Raw genomic sequence first — 23,475 nt, 5'->3', positions numbered from 1 at the left:
TGAGTCTGTGGGTTTTTTTTAAACCAAACAGAAACAGTTATATAGAGATTGAAACAGCACTTGATTTAACCAAGTACCTTGCTGAAGAAGATGAAATCATAGTGTGGCATGCAGTTTTGGTGAACCTAGTGACCAGGGATCTCGTTTCTGATGTGAACAGCCATGATATATATCCACTGTTAAAGGTAATTTCATTCTTGTTAGATGGTTTTTTTTTTTAATTTCTGTCTTCCTCCTTCCATATTTTAGATAGTGTCTGTGAAAGCGGTCTTTCCCAAAATAATAGTCTATTTGTTCTGTATATATTCATTTTCTTAGGAATGGTTGTTTACTCTTAGAAGAAAATACCTTAGTCATAGACCTGGTCTAGGAGATGAGTATGAGAGAAGTTTGGACAGTTTCTTAATTCTTGGTGAGGTATAAATGTGTCTTAAGAAACCAGAAGTGGATGGAAATGGTATGCCTTTTTTTTCTTATTAAAAAAGGATAGTATCTATTAACAGCTGTTTCCCTAAAAGATTGTTAGTCTAACAGAATGATTTTTCACAAGTCTATATCCATGATTTATATCCTCTGATTTATAGGGCCGGCACTTGAAACCAGAGAGTTATATTCCAAAAAAGTAAACATTTTGAAGCTGCTTTTGATATTGGGAAGAGAGATGGCGAAATTAGAGTTAATGAATGAAGAAATAACCATGCCAACTTGTCCTTATAAAAGGGGAAATTTCTGTTATTAGATCTTTAACAGTGATCGTAAGAAAGATGGCACAGGTAAAACCAAAGCCGAAGTTTGGGAGCAGCCCCTCGGAGAGTTAAGGGCCGCAAACAAAACAGCAAGTGTATTAGGTGATGATTCCAAGTGAGAGTCTGGGGCAGTCTGAGGGCGAGATCGCAAGCACTTCGGGGTTCCAGACTTTCTTTTATCTAGTGTACAAAGTGCTGATGGGAACGTACTTGAATGTGGCATGGCGACCAGTAGGAGAAGGCACTTGTTGGTGGGATCAAGTTGGTTCACTGATAACATCTGATCACTGGTTTTGAGTGAAGAAGTAAAAGCTAATGTTTGTTTTTAAAAATTTCAATGAATAACATTAATTTATTCTGAGGGATATATTGGTAAGTGTAGGACTATTATAACCTTATTATTTACCAGCCGATAGCTCAATTGAAGAAATTTTATTTTGGAGTCAGGGCTTAAATTAATCCAAGGCATAAATCAGTATTCCTTGTTTTTTTAGAGATATATATATACTAAGCATGGAAGTTTCAAGGTAGAAAGTTTGTTTTATATTTCTCCATTTTTTCTCTATTTTAAAGACAACTGGAAATGTTTGGGTGATAGTAAATGATAAGAATGTTTGATATTTATTGAGTTCCTACTATGTGCCAAGCAGTGTGCTGACACACATCATATTGTTTACGTATTGCTTACGTTTGAGGAAACTGAACCTATAGAGGTTTTAAAAGTTATACATTTAGTGACAAATAAAGATTACTTCTGAAGAAATATCTGTCACCTCTCTGTTAATGTCTTTTCAGACAAAGAGAAAAGCAGTGTAAATTGGGTGTTGTGAGCAGAACTAACAGTATATTTTCTTTATTGTTTATAGAAGTATCTGTTAAAGAGACTTATCTCAATATGGAATACTTATTCAACTATAATTCGTGAAAATGTGGCAACATTGCAGGATGACTATTTAGCTCTGTAAGTACTTTTTGAGCAGTGATCATTGAATTAAATAATTCATATTAATGGATAGGCTTCCAGATTCATAAAATAAGATACTAATAGTTATGATTCACTGAGAGATTTGTGTGCCATTTGAGAATAGTAGATTTGGGATTGGTGAGCTACATGTATCCTAATAGGAAATAGTAGTTTGGGAATCTTAATTTACCTGCGAAGCACATACAAGTACACACAGGAATTTATAGCTTTATATTCTCCAATCTTAGGCTACTGGTTGAAATCTTAAGTATGTCGTACTGTTGATGAAGGGTTGTGTTAAGCAAAACCAGACTATACAAACAAATTGGAGGGTATAGGAAGGATACACGGGGAAAAAAATCCCCTCTGTATATTCTTGATGACAGAGGGAAAAGTTCCATTATTTATGTCAGACAGAAATTCTAACATTATGCAGATATGATTAGGGAGGTTGACAGTGAACTGTATCAGTCAGCTGTGTGTGAGCATGACCAAGTATTGCAAATGATTTCCCCATCATTGGTTCGGCTAGGGGACTATGCCTGTTGTCATGCTGCTCTGGAAAGGGGGTGAAAGGCAAAACAGGGCTGCAGTACCGCTGGCCTCCCTGTGACACAAGGTTTGTGTGTGTAGGCTGGGCTTCCAGATTTAGCGAGGGAATCTGTGACCAACAATGAATGGTACAGGGATTATATTTACAGCTCTAGTCAACATCAAGCCGAAACCAATTAGACCAAGTAAGAAATACAAAAGGTGGGGTTATTCTCTCTCACAAGTATCCTTCTGAGAGGGGAGAAATTTTAGAGCTAGGGCGTGTGAATGGACAAACAATGTGGTTGGATTTACGGATGCATGGAAGACAACGGGGATGAGCTAGAATGGAAAGTGGGTAGGCAAGTTGTATAGGCAAACAGAAAGGCCCAACCAGGCAGCACCTTTGTTAACCAGCCATGGCCTTGGCTCTCCTAAACTGGCCTGAAGTGACCTGCTTTTTGTAGCATCCCTGGGCCAGTTCTCTTCAGAGCAATCTCAGGGAGTTAGACTGTGCTTCCAGAGAATTCCATCTTGCTGCTACCAGTTTGGGGTGGGTGGGGAGAGGAGTGAATGTGTAAATGAATGCTCAGAACTGTCTCTCAGAAGGTCTCCCCCCCTGGAGATTCTACCTCTGCTTATCAGAAGGTCAGGCCAGGCTGGGATGAAACTGGAGGGAGGGTGGAGCAATGGAGATTTGCCTCTTGGCATTTTCCGGAAACTCCTGACCCATTTGAATTCCTTTACCTTACTCCAAACTGCAACACCTCAAGGCACCGCTCATCTGGATTTATTTATTGTTCTTCTCCATGTTCTTTTGAACTGATTTCGTTTGCAATGGGAATGTGTACCTCTGCTCAGCTATAAAAACAAAGCAGAAACCTCCATCCTTTTTCTGGAGACAACGTTAATAGCCAGGAGGAAGAAGCAGAAGCTTAAGCCAGGAGAGGCTCGCTGTCGAAGGAGAGAAATAAACCATTCCCTCTGCTCTCATGTGTAGAGAAAGAACTTTATTTTTAAGTGTGTTATATCAGATACTTAAAAGTCATTTTTTGTTATCTGTAAGGGAGTTATTGTATAAGGGAGGAAAAATAAATTGATAACAGATGTGGCATGTGTGTACACCCGGGTGTGTTTGAGGGAGATGAAGGAAGGCAGTAATTTATTTCTTACTTTCAGAAAGTACCAGTCTTGGAGCTTATTTGGTGCCTGAGAGCCTCTCAGCAAATATTTCCCTGAACCTTAAATACAGTTGCCATCCACAAAGGCTATTTTTTAACAAACCTGATGTTATTGGAAGGATGTTTTCAAATACCCATCTTTTTATGAAACACATATTCTTGGCGGCAGAAAAAATCAATGCAGTAATGAAAAATACATGTTTTTCTTTGATATTTCCTTCAAGAATATCACTGGAAAAACTTTTTGGAACTGCATGTTGGTTGGGTCTTGAGGACTGTCTTCAGCTGTCAAGAGACCTTTTCAGAAACTGGATGAACCATCCAGAGAATGAGTAAGTGTAATATTGTAATTGCCCTTCTTTTTGTTCTGTTTCAGCACCAACAATTTCTCTTCCTTTTGATGCTCTTACTCTGGGAGTGAACATTTTGTTTTTACTTAGATAATCTCTCTCTCTTACTTTTTTTTTCATATGTCCTTTAAAACACACACACACACACAATTGTCTCATGGAGGTCTGTGCATAGCAATAGATTAGAATTTATACACGGAATTGTCATCCGGGACCTCTCATTGCCGGTGCATTCCCTAATACGCACCTGTGGTTATCTCGAGTCTTATTTAGGTTGTTCATTATAGTTATTTATTCACATATATAAAAGTGCATCAGTACATCTCTTTCTGTGTAAGTTTGCAGTCTCACTGACACCTGAGACCAACACTCTGTCATTCTGGTGTTATATTACCTTTAAAATATGACCTCAGATGGACTCTTAGAGAATGTGATAATAAGATATGAAACCAAACTGAGTTATCAACATACACTGTTGGTACTGTTCTAATTTACTTCTCCCTCAAAACTCCTTAGTTTCTAAACTAATTTGACGATCTCAAGATGTTAATATGAATGACAGTTTTCACAATTGCTTCTCTAGATTCCTACTTTTGATATTTATATCTGAGATCACAGACATTTTTTCTAGATTTATACTTCCAACTATATGACAACCTAGATTAACATATAACTTAACTGCTATGAAAAATATCATTGCATGTTATACCTTACAGAATACCTTATCCGATTAAAAATGTGATTTTATGTTATGGCATTGCCTTGGGAAATGATAAAGAATGGGATTTTTTGTTAAATATCTACAACAATAAAACAAAGGAAGAAGAAAGGATTCAACTTGCTTATGCAATGAGCTGCAGTAAAGATCCGTGGATACTTAACAGGTGATTATTACAACTTACCTTGAAAGGGCTCTTGGTGGAGGAATGCGATTAATAAACCAAAGGGAGAAAAATAGAAATGAGCTAATATAAGAATTAATATGAAACATACTTATAATTCAGTAACTTAGAACCATATGGGATTTTAGCTCCATTTATTTAAATTTACTCTTTCCATTGGATAACGTTTACGTATTTATTTTCTGCCACATGCGCTTTTACAGATATATGGAGTATGCCATCACTACATCTCCATCCACTTTTAATGAAACAAATATAATCGAAGCTGTGGCAGCCTCTGAAGTTGGCCGATACGTTGCAAAGGACTTTTTAATCAACAATTGGCAAGCTGTGAGTGAAAGGTGAGGAGGAAATGGGAGACCTCTCTTTCATTTAGTTCATTGGTTTGGTGCTAGTGGCTCAACTTTAGTCTGGCCAGGTCACTAAAGTCCTTTGCATTGACTAGAAAACTGATGCATTTTCCTGCGTTTAGTCTCACCACAAACTAGCTGTGTGAAAGATAAGGTCACTTACCCTCAGTTTTGGCTTTTTTTGTGAATGTAGATTTGCATGGGGTACTTATCTACCTCAATTTCCCACTGTGCCCACTAAGAATCTTGTCTTCAGAGACACAGATTAGAGCAAGTCATGTTTTTTGGTGTGAGTGTACATCATTCCATTCATTTCTTTTGTGAAGTACATCACCATATCTTTAAGAAACAGCAATGTTCATTACTACATACGCTTGGATATTGCTTGTGCCTTTTGTCAGATTCCCTTTCTGTATCTGGCTTCCATGTTCTTGAACTTTTTATGTTTCTCACCTTTTAAGATTAAATCTGCTTGCTACTTAGCCTGCCAGGTAAAATAGACGTTGAAATGCACAAGTCAGGCAGCATACCCTCGATAGCTGCTCTTTCTAGAACATGACTTAACCATACGTTCGTTTTGCGAGGGGTGGGAGGGTGGATCAAGCCATTTTATTGAGGGGCTTCAGGGGAGGGTTGAAGGGCTGGGAAGACAAGGAGATCTGACAGCATCCTTCTCCAGGCCAGGATCTCCCCAGCTTCACAGTCTCTGAAAGCCTGAACCATGCATTCTTAAAAGCCTCGAATAATATGTCCTACAACTATTCATATACTGAAGAGTTAGCAGATCAGAGTAGACAACAGTTCAGGTACATACACAGCTGTAAAGTTGGAAGATACTTTTTGCAAATAAATTTAGGTCTTTGGAACAGAAGATATATTTAGAATATAAATGTTTAAGAATCTGAATATGGTTCTCTTATACAGCAAAATAATGGAATGTTTTTCTTTTATGGACATGTATTGAACACCTTCACAATACACCAAAAATGTATTTTTAAATCAGAAATTTTAAACATGTAGATAAAAGCTCTTTTGTACAGTACCGTTTTTCTGGCTCATCAGGGGGACATGCATAGCATACTCACAATATTGAGAAAATTGGCCTTATCTCTTGTTTTAAATTATCATTCTAGGTTCATTGTTCAGAGAGCCTTATGACCTTGGGGGTAAACTATGTCTTCCATTTTTGTTTAAGTCATTAAAGGTAATGCCTTCCTTCCCAGGTCCTACTTCCCAGTGGGAATTTGGGAGTTGGGTATAAATCAGAAGTATTTACTCAGGTCGCCTTGTTCCATGAGGTTTCAGAGGTTCCAGCCTCCTAGGGCTGTCTGTTACATTCTGTTCTCTCTCCCTGAAGCTTGTATCGAAGGCTCTGACCCCCATCATGCTCCCTCTTGGGCTGACATGCCTAGCTTTGCCTGGACTGGAAGCCATCTGCCCTCTTGCTGCCGTGATCATTTTGCTCAAGATCATTCACTTCAGCTACAGTCCCTGACTGTTTTCTTCCAGAGCATCCTGCGGAACAATCTAGCAGCAATTTTGGAATTAAACTGCTGAGAGAACAGCTCCTTTAAAAAATAAGTGATGATTTTCCTGAGGACCCAGATTGTAATCACCGCAGCCTATCACAGTCTCCATGCCTTCAGATGCCCTGCCGGGCCCTGAGAAAGATGCAGCTTTAGGTGGTTCCTACACCTAAAGACTCCCAAGCCCACTCTACCCCTTGAAAATCAGAATCTGCCAGAATAGGGTGCAAAATCTATACCTTTTTCTAGCACCCCAGGTGACCCCGGTGTAGTTTAACATGGAACCAATTGACACTGGATTAAAAAAATATCTAAGCCTGCATTGCTCAATATGATAACTACTAGCCAACATATGGCTATTTAAATATAAATTAAGTACAATTAAATAAAATTTAAACTTCAACTCCTCAGGGAATTCCCTGGTGGTCCAATGGTTAGGACTCCACGCTTCCACTGCAGGGGGCACAGGTTCAATCCTCGACCCCTGGTTGGGGAACTAAGATCCCATAGGCCTTGTGGCACAGCCAAAACAAACAAACAAAAATTCAGTTCCTCAGTTGTACTAGCCTTGTTTTAAGTGCTCAGTGTGGCCAGTAGCTACCGTACTGGACAGCTCAGATAGAGAGAATTCAACTGGACAACACTGCTCTAAGGGGTAAAACAACCTCTCAATTTATTTCTCCTCTCTTTCTATACCATACACAGCACATGTAACGTTAAGCCCCCCAAATGGCTTTGAGCAACCCATGGGAAAGATTGCTCTTAATTTAAGTATGTGCTAATTTTTATTCCTCAGAAGAACTTTTTTCTGCATTTGGAGAACAGAAACATGTTTGCAGCGCTCTCTAAAAAGTCCATTGTCTGGCAATTTAAATGATTTAACTGTATTAAATACTAGTATAGAAGGACTTCCTTTAAAAAAAAAAAAAAACTCTAAACAGGTATTTCATTATCCCTACGAAGGTCTTAGAATTCTAAATGCATTCACTTTTAACCATGGCTTAAATGTTTTTATCTTTTATCAACAAAATGCCATGCTCATAAAATAGATGCCTTTCCTTTTCTGTTTATGATACATTAAGCTCAGTTACTCCTCTTACACATTCTGCTACAAAAAGTCTTTGAGACTCAAATAAATTTGCCTTCTACATCTAAAACATTTATTTTTAGGATTCGATTTATAGTCACCAGTCTTGCTGAATTTTGCAAATGATTTTGAATAGACAGTAATATTATATATGGATTGTTAAGAGGAAATAAAAGTTCAAATTAATAATTAAAATGTTATATACATTAAAATGGCACAGGAATGCTTACCTTGTTCTTTGTACATCAGAATATTTACTCAGCACTTATTAAACAATTATATTTGACATGAATATTTGTATGTCACCAGTCTTCATAAAATGATAAAGTTAGTATAAAAGTATAAGTAAACAAATGCGATGACAAATTAAATTTTATGTTATTTAAGTGAAAAGGATTTATTTTAAATTTGCTATAATGTGACCGATCACTCGCAAATTAGCTTTGAAACTGGTATTTCTCCAGTGTGTTTCACTGAGCGTTATTCATGGAGACACTGACAAGCCTTCTGTGAACAAAGGAGACAGTAGCCCATCGGTTTGGAAACTGCCTATTTTAACCTCCACAAATTCACAGTATATGTTAGCATCATAAAGCTTCAAGAAGCCCGTCAGAAGGAAATCTAGCATCTAGCCCAGCGTCTTGTCACTGTAATCCTGCTATGTACCATCTATGCTAATGTAAACAAAGTGTCATTCTGCCAGTAGATCAGTTGTTCCAAGCGAAAGACAGATGAGAAACTAAATTCTCTAACCCTCTCATCTGGAACTGTAACTAGAACAACATTTATTTATTGATGGCCTATTAGTTAACATTTAGGCCTTGGTTTCCTCTTGCATAAAATGAAAGATGTCGTATGTGATCAGCTGTAAAGTTCTTTCTGGTAATAAGAAGTTCTGGTTTTTCTATGCCAAGGCACAGTTAGTTCAAGCTGTTGTTGGGGGTTATAAAGTGATTAAGACACGGTCTCCGATAAATGTTACAGAGGACAGATGGAGAGTGCTCTAGGGATTCAAAGAGAAGAAGGGGGATTTGAACAAGCAGGTGGAAAAACTCACCTTCTACATGGAAGGGAGGACACCAGTAATTGCCTGGGGGCAAGGCTGAGAGTCCGACTTGGGACTGATCGTCATAACTGGCTGGAGCTTAGGGCCCTGGAAAGGAGGCAATAGAGCTGGTCAAGCGTTAGAGTTGAGACACTGCCAATAGCAGTCCAGGAACATCTGCTCCCCTTAGCCAGGCCCCAAATTCTTCCCAGGGAGCCTAATCTGAATATATATTTTGGAACACTTGCTTGAGTAAAACAACTTTGGTTTGATACTGCTTCTCAGTCCCACGTGCAGGGCACTGCACTGGTGGCTGTGGGGTATTTAGTTAATTGTTAGATGAGGGCTGATCTTTTGGATACTGATCCCAGTGAGGGAGCTTCCACTAACCATAAAGACATCTTTCAGGTTACAGAGAAATCAGTATGAACCTGCACTTGTGCATAGCTCCTATGAAGAAATGTGTGAATAGACACGAAACAATAGGATTTTTGTGACTTCTTATTGGATGTGGTAGAAATGATGTTTGCTTCATGCTTGTTATGTTGCTTTTGGCTTTCATAAAACGATTCAGGCTTCACCGCCTACAGCAATACCCTAGCTTTATTTGAATATAGAATACAAGGTATCATCACTTTCAGACTCAACTGATCCAAAACGAATCTTACCCTCTTCTTCACCAAACCCCTTATTTCTTCTCCAAATATGTGATACTGGCTAAAGTCCTATGCTTGAAAAACTTACACTCTTTTTTCTTTAACTTTTTATTTTAAATTGGAGTCTCGCCGATTAGCAATGCTCTGATAGTTTCAGGTGCACAGCAAAGCAACTCAGCCATACATATACATGTATCCATTCTCCTCCAGGTTCCCCTCCCATCCAGGCTGCCACATAACATTGGGCAGAGTTCCCTGTGCTATACAGTAGGTCCTTGTTGGTTATCCTTTTTAAATATAGCAGAAACTTACACTCATTTTTACTTCTACTCTGTTGTATTTCATGATGGGGAACATAGAGTTGAAAGGGTTAAATTGGAACAAACTGAGAGAATTAAGATGTTATCGGAGTGCTGTGTCCAAGCACTGGAGGGCCCATTTTCACTGCCTATCACTGGGTCAGGCGAGATAACCTGGCTGCCTCCATGCTTGCCTAAGTGGCCAAGCTTGCTGCAGGAAATCAGACATGGCAGGGGAAGGGATGGGAGGGGAGGGCAAATGTGAGAAAGGAGAGAAGCGGAAGGTGAGATGGACTAGAGTCCCAAATCACGCTGACTAGCACTGAATGTTATCAATTTCTTGAAAGGGCAACTATCCTGACAAACGTTGCCTCCTGTCTTCATGTTAATACCTTTGACTACTGGTGGGCTAAGCTATCTGTAATGTATATATTTTTGTTGAGTACTGTTTCAAAGAGATTGCTCTCTCAACCAGAAGGATAAATCATCTGTCTCAAAAATATCTCCTCTTGAAACTTTCAAGAACAGGAAGGAATGAAGTGTGCCAGGCACCCTGATAGGTGCTTCAGTGTACATTATCTCATTTAATCTCCATCCCAATGCTTCTAACTATATGTTATTCCCCATTTTTACAATTTATAAGTTGCCACAAGGTAACTTCAAACCCAGCCCTGCCTCTGGGGTAACCTTTCTCCTGTATTTGGTAGAAAAATTACACATTTAGCAACGTAGATAGTTTTCTTTTGTTTCCTACTTTTTTTTAAGTCTGGAACTCAGTTTCTTTGCAAATTTTGTCAAATTTCTTGAGTCCTTTCACAGGCTTTTTAAACCTGGCCAACCAAAATGAAGAACTAAGAAATATTTCTTCTTTCCCCATAGAAACAGATTTGGTTGCCTGAATTATATGTAGACAGTCTTTTATCCTCCACTTTGCTGAAGTAGACTCAGCTTAAGTTATAGCTGGGAACTTAAAAAGGACAAAAGCACTGTGTTTCTCTCACCTTTGTCTGCATATCATGCCGATGTTAACTCTTACAATTTTTAATTTCAAGTATACATTTTTGAAGTAAACCAATTGTATGTGTTAACTATCAACTATCAAGACAGAATCCTGATTCAACCCTTTCTTGTCCAGGCCATTATATTAACCTTTTAAATTTTCTTTCCTTTTTAATGCATCCAAAAGTCTTTCTTTACTTTTTTAACTACAGCAACACTTTGAGCAGGTATGTATCTGCTGTTTTTCCATAGCAACATTTCATGGCTGTTTTTCAGACAATTCTTGTCAGTTACTCAAGGTCACTAAACTAAAGGGGAAGTTTCAGTTACCATACCTGTTTGAGGGAGCTTAAGGAAAGCCAGAGTACTTAGCCCTCAGGGATCACCAACATTTTGAGAATCTCTTTCCAAAAAGCATATACAAATGCAGAAGTTTCAATAAGCTTTCAGGGTATTTTAGTCAGCGTTTCTGAAACTGATTCTATATTAACTACACTTTTTAAGGGGTATACTTTGAGTATTTACCTATTCTCTCTTTTTTTTTTTTTTTTTTTTTTTTTTGCGGTACGCGGGCCTCTCACTGTTGTGGCCTCTCCCGTTGCGGAGCACAGGCTCCGGGCGCGCAGGCTCAGCGGCCGTGGCTCATGGGCGCAGCCGCTCCGCGGCATGTGGGATCTTCCTGGACCGGGGCACGAACCCGTGTCCCCTGCATGGCAGGCGGACTCTCAACCACTGCGCCACCAGGGAAGCCCTACCTATTCTCTTTTAAAATTTCTTAATTTGGGTATGTGACATCTGTTCTAACCACTTCATTTTGAAAGATAAAAACAGTTGTTGTTACTGTTTTTAGGAACAGCTTTTTATATTTAAATGAAACTTTTAAAGCTATCTGTTACACAAATCAATATTAAACTATAATTCTTTGTGCTAATAGACTTTCCTATAGCATGGATTTTCTATGAAAAGATGAAGCTAAACAAGTTCATATATGGCTTTGCTTAGATGTGGGAGTTAGGAATTAATAAGGGCTGTATACTTAGCATTTATCTGCTCTGTAGCTTTGTCTTGCCAAACATTTTCCACTCGTGATTAGCATCTCGTTGCTTTGTAGGTATGGAACACAATCATTGGTTACTCTGTTATACGTAATAGGGAGAACCATAAGTACGGATTTACAGATCTTAGAGGTAAGTACTATAGATATTGTGCATTATAAAGACAATTTGGAAGCCATTTTTTGTGTAGTTTGGAGTTGCTAAAATTAAAAATAATATGCTTTTCTGAATTGTTACATTCTATGCTCCATTCATGGTATTATCACTGTGCAGGAAATGTCTTTTATTAATTATTATTTATTTATTTATTTTTGGCTGCGTTGGGTCTTCGTTGTGGTGCGCGGGCTTCTCACTGCCGTGGCCTCTCCCGTTGCAGAGCACGGGCTCCAGGCACGCGGGCCTCGGCAGTTGTGGCACATGGGCCCAGCCGCTCCGCGGCATGTGGGATCCTCCCAGACCAGGGCTTGAACCCGTGTCCCCTGCATCGGCAGGTGGACTCCCAACCACTGTGCCACCAGGGAAGCCCAGGAAATGTCTTTTAATTCTGTCTTGCTCTTGAAATAGAGACCATTCTTGTTCATGGAGGGTTGTACTTCACCTGAATTATTGCAGTAGACTATGGCCCGGGCTCCCTGGCGTAGGCTGTTCTTCCCTCCATCCCATCCATCACATCACTGCCGGTCATTGCCCTGCTCCCAAAGTTTCAGTATCTCATCATAATTTTTAGAAGAAATTTTAAAATCTTGTCATTAGCACATGAAGCCCTTCATAATCTGGCCCCTGTGTTACTCCCTAGCTTCACTTTTGCCCACTTCACCAACCAGTGTCAGAGAATAAGAGGCATAGGTACCCCCGAACACTTTTCCTCTAGTTACACTGTACCACTTAACAGAATTTCTTAAATTATCATGTTGTTGTACATTTCCCAGATTTCAGAAACACTACCTTCTGTCTGGGGTGCCCTCCTCATGCCTGTCCTTGGCTGGGTAATTCCTAATCCTCCTTTAAGACCCTGCTTCAACCACATATTCTAGGAAATTTTTTTTTTAATAAATTTATTTATTTTTGGCTGCATTGGGTCTTCGTTGCTGCATGCGGGCTTCTCATTGCAGTGGCTTCTCTTGTTGCAGAGCATGGGCTCTAGGCACACGGGCTTCAGTAGTTGTGCCTCGCTGGCTTCAGCAGTTGTGGCTCACGGGCTCTAGAGTGCAGGCTCAGTAGCTGTGATGCAGGGGCCCAGTTGCTCCGCTGCATGTAGGATCTTCCTGGACCAGGGATTGAACCCGTGGTCCCCTGCATTGGCAGGCGGATGCTTAACCACTGCGCCACCAGGGAAGCCCTCTAGGAAATTTTTAACTAACTAATTTACACCCTCTCCTCCTCTGTGCTCCCAAATCATCCTATATAGTTGTTACTATGAGAGAGAGAGGAAGAACTGGTAATTCCTGAAGGAACGATCTTTGTTTGGGTTTTGGCCCGCCTGAGGCTGAGCTGTCAGGACCTGATTTATCAAGGATTCCCCAGACAAGAGAGTGAGGGGCACACCCAAAAATCCTGGAACAAAAGCTCCTAGAATCAACTGAGTTTGTGTTGATATCTTCAAAAGTGCCTCTGTTCATCTTTATCTCTACAAAACCCAGTAGTTTTGTTGTTGTTGAACGAATGAATGAAGTTTGCATAACTTTAGCAATCCCCAAAGTTCCAAAATTCTATAATCACTGATAGTTCATTAAAAAAATGCAAAAATGGATTTAGCAGTAGTTAAATTATTGTAATTTTGAAAACAAGTGAGTTAGCTGCCGTGAATATCTTTGTCAAAAAGCTGTTAATGACCAACAGTCCTACTGCAATGTATTGGTTCACGTGATAATATTGAAAACAATTACTAAAAATGGTAAATGAAAAGAAAGTCATATGAATTCCTTTTCCCTCCACACCAGCACAGTTTTTATACACTCTCCTTATCTCTTGCTCTGGTCTTTCTACTCCACCCTGCTGGAGCCTGTCCTCACTCATGCTCTCAAGCACCCGTGAAGCCCCACACACACAGTCCCACAGACCCACATTCCCCTCCCACCCACTGAAGGTGCTCGATCGTGGGCAGTGCTGCTGGTGTGTGGCTCCCACTGCCTGGCAGGAATGCCCAGGTGTGGGAGAGAATGGGAGGTTTGCTCCTGGCCCCTTAATCTACTTTTTCCTAGAACCTTATTTGTCTTTTGCATTGTAGTTAGGCTTGACAACCCTATTACTACCTAATTTCAAGTACATTAGGGTTTATGTGACCTTTTGTGAGCTGGTAGGGTACACTGTCATTTTATGGTAATGTGTGTTCTGAGTTATAATCCAATGACACAGAAATAGACTTTTGGAATATGATTTATTCAGTTCAATTATTATTATCCCAATTATTCAATCGGGATCCGTCTGGCTTGAATGTAATATTGCAACAAACATTCCCATAACTGAATGCTTGACCTGACTCAATGAAGGAATTTAACCAGTGGATGAATCCACTATAAATATTCTTAAATAAAGGGTAACATTTGTAAAGACATAGATGTTGTGTACCAGTTTTGAACTTTGGAAGTTGCAAAGTTTCTTTTGAAATAAGGAAAGGTCTCATTGTGTCTCTGTCTACAAATCTTGTATAATATCCAATATGCATTCTGGAAATCTTTATTGAGCACCTACTATGTGCTTGGGGAATAGAGCAGTGAGTAGAATAGACAAAGTTCCTACTTCCTGGAGCTTCCAGTCTGCATCGGATTCTTCAGGACTGGTGTGGTCTTCATCACATTTTCTCAGTCACAGTCTCCTCAGGGACACACCATATAGGGACAGACATTTCTACTCATTCCAACTGTCATCATCCATTCACAAGATCATGTCGCTACTTAACATGAACTTTGTCTTACTGTGCCTACATGAGAAGTTCAATTGCACTGATGGACCAACCGTCTCTTTGTCCTTTCAGCTGCAGCAGTTTTGCAGTAACATGTTGGAGGAGCACCAGAGACTCACAGTTCAGGCCAAATTACAGACAATAAAGAATGAAAATCTGAAAAACAAGGAGCGAAGTGCCAGGATAGCTGCGTGGCTACAGAAAAACACATAATTTAGTGGCAACTTTCGGCCCTTCTCTTGCATATTATAATGTGCTCACGGTTTTGTCTTCCAATATTCTGTGAGTCTGGAAAACCACACGTTTTGTTATTCGTATTTCAGTCACATTTACTACTCAGAGTCCTGTTCTTCCCCTATTGTCACGTTTGGCCCTGAGGCTCAGTGATTGTTGAGGATTTTGCCAATAATGCTGTATTTCTGGGGAAGATTTTGCTTCATGTTGGGCTATAAACCACATGATTTACTTTAAATGCCTTGGAAAAACAAATTTACCGTAGAAAGTTTTGCTTGTTCAGTTGTGAAGGCCAGTGGAATATTACATCATTGGGTAATGAGCACATTCTTTTCTGAGGGACATACAGATTTGCAATACTCTAGGGTTTATTTAGTTCAATACTTAAAAGAGTAATGAGCAAATGACACAACAGTGTAAAGAAATAGAAACCAGAAAAATAATATTCACTAGAAGACAGACAAGCCAAAGAAATGCAAGTTTTAAAAAGAAGAAATAGACAATTTTGTGAGCCACATTAAGTGCCCCAAAGGCAAGAAATGTGTCTCCTCCTGCCCATTTCTCTCTCCCCAGTGCCTGCTGCATCACGCCACACTTTACTGGCTACTAACTTTATGGTGTCACAAAGAGACCTGGACTCGTAGGATCTATGAAGTACCCTTAGGATTGCTGTTGTGGAGAGCAAATGGAAAGCAAGGCTCTGCCCTGAAGCTCTTGACTGTAATTCACCTGTGGGACAGACACTCTTTCAGCCAAAATTTAGCAGCAAAAATGATGATGTCAACAGACAATAGCAATTATGGGCTAATCTCCATCGCAAAGGACAATGGTCAGATAAAGAGTAATAGAACTAAAAGATTAACCAGAGCATAATCTTTATAGCTTTGCACTCAGCAGATTAAGTTTGAAATGTGGTTTCATTTGGCCAAATTGAACCTGCTTGTAGTTTGGACAACTTTAAACATTTTCATCAATCACAAAGTATGGAATTAGCTTATTTTTGTTACCCCTGATTTAATCAGGACAGCTAAGGCAAATCATCCTACTCTAGATTTTGTGTGTATACCATTTAATTCTTGTTTTCACTTTAATTTTGTTTTTACAGAATGGGGGTAAAACTACAGATCTTCTATCTACCTCAAAGTGATACTGTAACAATTAAGGATTATGTCAATGAAAAGCCTTTAAATATGTCATATAAACTCAAGGCAATGTGATCTGAGGGTTTTTTCCTATTTCTTCTGTAAGTTAATGTACCCACAAATTAATATGCAAGACAAAAGTTCACTTTCATAGTCATTTCACAAGAATATACTCCCTGAGAGGGAATGGGAGGTTATGGGACTTGGCCATGAGAACAGACCAAAGCACAGCCTGCACAGACTTGACCATGGGTCATAGGTCAGAGAGATTTTTCTTTAAATTTAGCAATTTAAAATATAAGCAATAAAACGTCTCCACGTCTTCAAATTGTTACGTGTGCAGTATCTTCCTGTGTTTTCTTAAACGTGCGTTCTCTGTTTCCCGTATCTCCTCCAATCATCCATCTCATCTTTTGATAACCATGTCACGTGTCCTCTCAACTGCTTTCTCCTCCTTTCTTTCTCTCCTCCACTTCCACTCCCTCCCCCTCCCTTGTGTTCCCCTGTCTTCCTTCTCCCTTTCCAGTAACCTCTGCCTTCCTTCTGCCTGGTTGTCCATGTCCCCTCTCCTTGATCTTCCTCCCCTCCTGTGCTCTCATTCGACCAAGTGTGCTTGGAGGCTGGCGCTCGAGATGCTGAGCGGGCTCTGATGCCTGTTATTGGTGATGCCAAGCCCTGATCCTACCAAAGGAGCACACTGGGCTCTTCAGACCATTTGTTGACAATTAAAATTCCATTATATCTTAGCTTCTGTAGTAATTAAACAGCACCAAAAATGTTTATCCAAAATCAAATGCCCAAATATTTGGTTAATAGTCCTTCCTCCAAATACGAACAAGAATTTTGAATAATGTACAAATTTTCTTACTTGGATGAAGCCAATTACTCCAGATAAGCATTCTATTTTATTATATTGTACCTTATACTTAGTATAAAAAGAAGTAATTATTGATTGATTACTGTGATAGCAATAAGTCAGGGAGTGATACTGAGTCAGATTTGTCTAAATGGTATAAATACTTTATTAACCAATAAACCAGCTTATTTATTAGCACGCCAACTGTAACACAATATTTTCGACCCATCTAGTTTATACTGTTCATCCTAAAGCAGGTTAACAAGATATACAATGTATTCATGATTTTTTTAATTTGAGCATCAGAAATTAAAGTTTTCCTTATAATCTTATGCTTTTTTCCTCCTCAGACCTATTCAGTGACTTTTCATTGTTGACCTTAAGTGAGAGAACAAATGACTTAGTCTTGAACACTCTAGATGCTTTGTAATTCAGAGCTCTGGGACCAATCTGTACAGCAGTTTATTCTGAAGAATGAATGAAGAAGCAAAATGAGCTTTAAAAAGGATTTCTACTTGACTACTTTTCCTGTTTACTCCAGTGAATGCTTTTTTTCCATCCATACTCTAGCAGGATTAATATGTCCAATCCCAAGCCTTAAGGGAGGTTTACAAGTGAATGTAACTGCTTCCCCGGATACAAAGAATTACGTAGCATAGTCAGAAGCATTTGAAACTACACGTATATTGCCTCCAGCTCAATCTTCTCACCAATTCAACAACATTCAGCAAATACGTTCTTCACAGCACAACTCTTATTTAAGAGTTATTTGGACTCTTCCTCTTCCCTTCCTTTTATAAACAGGTCAGTCCTAAAGGTGAGGCAGAGCAAGGTAAGCGTCTACACCAGTGGGAGCTGAGGGGCAGCTGAGGAGGCCCAGGACCTGGAACGAGGTGTAAGAGCTTGAGTGGGTGAAGAGGGAGTCCACACACCAGGGAGCAGCTTGGCACAGGATGTCAGAGCCCATGAAGGGTGAGTAGAGTGGCCCTACAGTGCAAGGAGGGAGCTTACGACATGGACAGTCAGAGCCCAAACAGGGTGAGAATGGGGAGTCCCATAGTGGGGCGGAGAGGAGGCTCAGACTGGATGAGGGTTCAACATAAGGTATCAGAGCCTGAGGCAGGAGAGGACGCCATCCACATGGGGTGGGGGAGAGGCAGATATGGGAACTTGGTTACCACAGGGGGTATGGTTCAAATAAGAAAATTTACAAATGATAATAAGATTCAGGTTTCTCACTGCTGGAGAAGGGAGTTGCAGATATTCAAAAGGAAAAACTAGAATGAACCCTTTTTTGTTGGATTGGAATTAGAGGTATTGATGTTAGCAGTTCTCACTGTTCTCAATACATGGATAGATTTATACATATAGATGTAAATGTGTGTTTGTAAACGTATCTTACACTTTCTCTCTAGATATATATAGACATAGATGGAAATACAAATATAGATATAGAAATAGATGTAGATACAGATATAGATATAGACTTTAACTTTCTAACTGAGAAGGCCTGGGAGCAACAACACCTCAATGACAATGAGCACATCCAGTACCCAGATCTTGGCTTCTAAATGCCATGCTCTGCTAAAAGAACCAGGGCTTCTTGGGGAAATGGCTGATTTCAGGGATGGGGCAGGAAAGGGACAGCTTGAGATAGAACATCTCTTTGTACTAAAAGATAAGAAAGTACTCAAATAATGATGGGTACATATCAAAGGGTACAAAAGCCAACCACAAAAGTAGCAGGATACTAAGTAAGACAGGTCAAAGGCTTCCTCTCGCTTTACTTCCCCTCACAAATAATGCCAAGAAGAATAAAATGAAAATATCACCTTCTCTGCTTTCAGGCTTCTGCTGAAAGTGGGCTAGTTTGATGACTTGAAGAGTCTTGGACCCTGGGTGTTGATAGATACATATCAGAGGAGTAAATGAGTACTAAGCATGGAGTTTGCAAAAGTTTCTTTTTATTTATCCTCATGCAGTGATCACCCTATCATTTACAATGGCCCCTCAATCTTAGCATATCTTACCTGGCATCAACACAGTCTATTAGTCCCATCAGTTTCTATGAGCCAGAACAGTCCTTATTGAGGCCAGGGGTCTTAGGTCTCATTTTAGGAGACTGTCCTAAAAATGCTCCATAATAGAGAGTAAGTATTATTTCTTTCAGAAATGATTACCACAATAAGATTAGTGAACATCCATGGTCTCCCATAGATACAAAATTAAAGAAATAGAAAAAAAAATTTTTTTCTTGTGATGAGAATTCTAAGGATTTACTCTCTTAACAACTTTCATATATAATATGCAGCAGTGTTAATTATATTTATCATGTTGTACATTACATCCCTAGTATTTATTAGCTTGTCTCCGGAAGTTGATATCTTCTGATTACCTTCAGGTAACCCCCCATCCCATCCCCCCACCCCACACCTTTGGTAATTACAAAGCTGATCTCTTTATATGGGTTTGTTTGTTTGTTTGTTTTTGAAGTATAATTGACTTACAACCCTATGAGAGTTGCTGGTGCAGAACACAGTGATTCAGTATTTCTATGCATTACAAAATAGTCACTACAATAAGTCTAGTTACCATCCATCACCATACGAAGATATTACAAAATTACTGACTATATTCCCCATGCTGTACATTTCATACCTGTGACATTTATTTTGTAGCTGGTAGTTTGTACCTCTTAATCTCCCTTACCTATTATTCTCCTCTCCAGAATTCCCTCACCTCTGGCAAACACCTATTTTCTTCTCTGTATCTATGACTCTGTTTCTGATGTTTGTTCATTTGTCTTGTTTTTTAGATTCCCCATATAAGTGAAATCATATCGTATTTGTCTTCCTCTGCCTGACTTATTTCACTTAGCATAATACTCTCTAGGTCCATCCATGTTGTTGCAAAATGCAAGATTTAATTTTTTTGTGGCTGAGTAATATTCCATTGTATTTATCCATATAATATTCTTTATCCATTCATCCAATAATGGGCACTTAGGTTGCTTCCATATCTTAGCTATTGTAAATAATGCTGTAATAAACATAGGGGTGCATATATCTTTTCTAATTAGTGTTTTCATTTTCTTTGGATATATACCTGAAAGTGGAATTCCTCAGTCATATGGTGCACAAGAGTTCCCTTGTTTCCTTTTCTCCAGATCCTTACCAGCCATTGTTATTTGTTGTCTTTTTGATAATAGCCATTCTGACAGGTGTGAGGTGGTATCTCGTTGTGCTTTTGATTTGCATTTTCCTGATGATTGGTGATGTTGAATATTTTCATGTGCCTGTTGGTCATCTGTATGTCTTCTTTGGAAAAAATGTCTATTCAGGTCCTCTGCCTGCTTTTTAAATGGGTTTTTTTGATGTTGAGTTTTATGAATTCTTTATATATTTTGTACATTATCCCCTTATCAGATCTGTCATTTGCAAATATCTTCTCCCATTCAGTAGGAGGCCTTTTCCTTTTGTTGATAGTTTCCTTCACTGTGCAAAAGCTTTTTAGTTTGATGCAGTCCCATTTGTTTATTTTTTATCTTGTTTCCCTTACCTGAGGAGAGAGATCCAAATAAAGATTGCTAAGACTGATGTCAAGAGTGTACTGCCAACTTTTCTTCTAGGAGTTTTATGGTTTCACGTCTTAGTTTAATTTTTTAATCTATTTTGAGTTTATTTTTGTATATGGTATGAGAAAGTAGTCCAGTTTGATTCTTTTACATGTAGCTGTCCAGTTTTACCAACACAATTTATTTAAGAAGCTGTTGTTCCCCCATTGTCCAGTTTTGCCTCCTTTGTCATAGAATAATTGCCTGAATAAGTGTGGGTTCATTTCTGGGCTCTCTATTCTGTTCCATCGATCTATGTGTCTGTTTTTGTGCCAATACCCTACTGTTTCAATTACTGTAGGTTTGTAGTATAGTCTGAAGTCAGAGAGTTTGATACCTCCAGGATTGTTCTTATTTCTCAAGATTGTTTTGGCTCTTCAGGGTCTTTTGTGTTTCCGTACAAATTTTAGAATTATCTATTATAGTTCTGTGAAAAATGTCCTTGATATTTTGATAGGAATTGCATTGAATTTGTAGATTTCCTTGGGTAGTATGGTCATTTTTTTTTTCACTGTATATATTTTTTAAATTTATTTATTTATTTTGGACTGTGTTGGATCTTCGTTTCTGTGCAAGGGCTTTCTCTAGTTGTGGCAAGCGGGGGCCACTCTTCATCCTGATGCATGGGCCTCTCACTATCGCGGCCTCTCTTGTTGCGGAGCACAGGCTCCAGACGCGCAGGCTCAGTAGTTGTGGCTCATGGGCCTAGTTGCTCCGCGGCATGTGGGATCTTCCCAGACCAGGGCTCAAACCCGTGTCCCCTGCATTAGCAGGCAGATTCTCAACCACTGCGCCACCAGGGAAGCCCCAGTATGGTCATTTTAACAATATTAATTTTCCAATCCAAGAACACAGTATATCTTTCCATTTGTTTGTGTCATCTTCAATTTCTTTAATCAATGTCTTATAGTTTTCCGAATATAGGTCTTTAACCTCCTTAGTTAGATTTCTTTCCAGGTATTTTATTATCATTGATACAATATAAATGGGATTCTTTTTTAAAATTTCTCTTTCTGGTAGTTCACTGTTAGTGTATAGAAACACAACAGATTTCTGTATATTAATTTTGTGTCCTGCAACTTTACTGAATTCTTATATGAGTTCTAGTAGTCTTTTGGTGGTGTCTTGTAGCATTTTCTATATGTAGTATCATGTCATCTGCAAACAGTGCCAGTTTTACTTCTTCCTAATTGCAGTGGTCAGGACTTCCAATACTATGTTAAATACACATGGCAAGAGTCTTGTTCCTGATCTTAGAGGAAATGCGTTCAGCTTTTCACCATTGAATGGGATGTTATCTGTGGGCTTGTCATATATGGCCTTTATTATGTTGAGGGCTGTTTCCTGTATACCCACTTTGTTAACTGTTTTTATCATAAATGGATGTTGAATTTTGTCAAAAGTGTTCTACATTTATTGAGATGATTGTAGGATTTTTATTCTTCAAGTTATCAATGTGGTGTATTACATTTATTGATTTGCAGATACTGAAACTTTCTTCCATCACTGGGATAAATCCTACCTGATCATGATGTATAATACTTTTAATGTATTGCTGGATTTGGTTTGCTAATATTTTGTTGAGGGCTTTTGCTTCTGTGTTCATCAGTGATATTTGCCTGTAATTTTCTTTTTTTGTGATATCTTTGACTGATTTTGCTATCAGGGTGATGCTGCCCTTGTAGAATGAGTTTGGGAGAATTGTTACCTCTGCAATTTTTTGGAAGAATTTGGAAAGGTTAGGTGTTAACTTTTCTTTAAATGTTGCATAGAATTCACCTGTGAAGCCATCTGCCTTTTGTTTGTTGGGAGTTTTTGAATTACTGATTCAATTTCCCTACTGGTAATTGGTCTATTCATATTTGGTATTTCTTCCTGATTCAGTCTTGGAAGATTGTACATTTCTAAGAATGTGTCCATTTCTTCTAGGTTGTCCATCTTATTAGAGTATAATTGTTTGTAGAAATCTCTTATGACCCTTTGTATTTCTGTGGTATTGGTTGTAACGTCTCCTTTTTTATTTGATTTTATCAATTTAGGTTCTCTCTCTTTTTTTCTTGACGAGTCTGGCTAAACGTTTATCAATTATGTTTATCTTTTCAATGAACCAGCTTTAGTTTCATTGATCTTTTCTATTTTTTTTTAGTCTCTATTTAATGTATTTCTGCTCTGATCTTTATTACTTCTTTCCTTCTCTAACTTTGGGTTTGTTTGTTCTTTTTCTATTTCCTTTAGTTGTAAGGTTAAGTTGTATATCTGAGTCTTTTTTTGTTTTCTGAGGTAAGCTTGTATCACTATAAACTTTCCTCTTAGAAATGCCTTTGCTGCATCCCATAGATTTTGAGTCATTACGCTTTGTCTTCATTTGTCTCCAGGTATTTTTTATTTTCTCTTTGATTTCTTCAATGACCCATTGGTTGTTTAGTAGCATATAGTTTAGCCTCCATGTATTTGTGTCTTTGCAGTTTTTTTCTTGTAGTTGATTTCTAGTCTCACAGCTTTGTAGAAAGCATAGAAAAGATGCTTGCTACTATTTCAGTTTTTTAAAATTTACTCAGACTTGTTTTGTGGCCTAGCATGTGAGCTATCCTAGAGGATGTTCCATATACACTTGAAAAGAATATGTATTCTGCTCCTTTTGGAGAAATGTTCTATATCCATATATTAAGTCTATCTGGTCTAATGTGTCATTTAAGGCCAGTGTTTCCTTATTGATTTTCTGTCTGGATGATCTGTCCAATGATGTAAATGGTCTGTTACAGTGTCTTACTATTGTTGTGTTACTGTCAACTTCTCCTTTTATGTCTATTAATATTTGCTTTATGTATTTAGGTGCTTCTACGTTGGGTGCATATATATTTATAATTGCTAAATCTTCTTCTTGGATTGATCATTTATTATGTAATGTCCTTCTTTGTCTTTTGTTACAGTCTTTGCTTTAAAGTCAATTTTATCTAATATAAGTATTACTACCCTGCCTTTCTTGTTATTTCCATTTGCATTGAGTACCTTTTTGCATGCCCTCCCTTTCAGTCTC

At 38.6% G+C, this 23,475-nt stretch overlaps 1 protein-coding gene across 1 annotated transcript in view; it reads left to right on the top strand.

Annotated features, from left to right (window-relative positions):
- Positions 1 to 14,912, top strand: part of LVRN (laeverin) — a 78,846-nt gene extending 63,934 nt beyond the window's left edge. Inside the window, exons 14-20 of the mRNA XM_060006976.1 lie at positions 32 to 185; positions 1,613 to 1,707; positions 3,647 to 3,754; positions 4,489 to 4,656; positions 4,878 to 5,015; positions 11,748 to 11,823; positions 14,666 to 14,912. Of these exons, the coding sequence (XP_059862959.1) occupies positions 32 to 185; positions 1,613 to 1,707; positions 3,647 to 3,754; positions 4,489 to 4,656; positions 4,878 to 5,015; positions 11,748 to 11,823; positions 14,666 to 14,806 (880 nt within the window). The 3' untranslated portion in view covers positions 14,807 to 14,912. The remainder of the gene's footprint in view (positions 1 to 31; positions 186 to 1,612; positions 1,708 to 3,646; positions 3,755 to 4,488; positions 4,657 to 4,877; positions 5,016 to 11,747; positions 11,824 to 14,665) is intronic.
- The last annotated feature ends 8,563 nt before the right edge of the window (positions 14,913 to 23,475 follow it).

This window comes from Delphinus delphis, chromosome 3 (genome assembly GCF_949987515.2).
Source record: "Delphinus delphis chromosome 3, mDelDel1.2, whole genome shotgun sequence".
In the NCBI taxonomy this organism is placed as follows: domain Eukaryota; kingdom Metazoa; phylum Chordata; class Mammalia; order Artiodactyla; family Delphinidae; genus Delphinus; species Delphinus delphis.
This window is presented reverse-complemented; position numbering and strand designations above follow the sequence as displayed.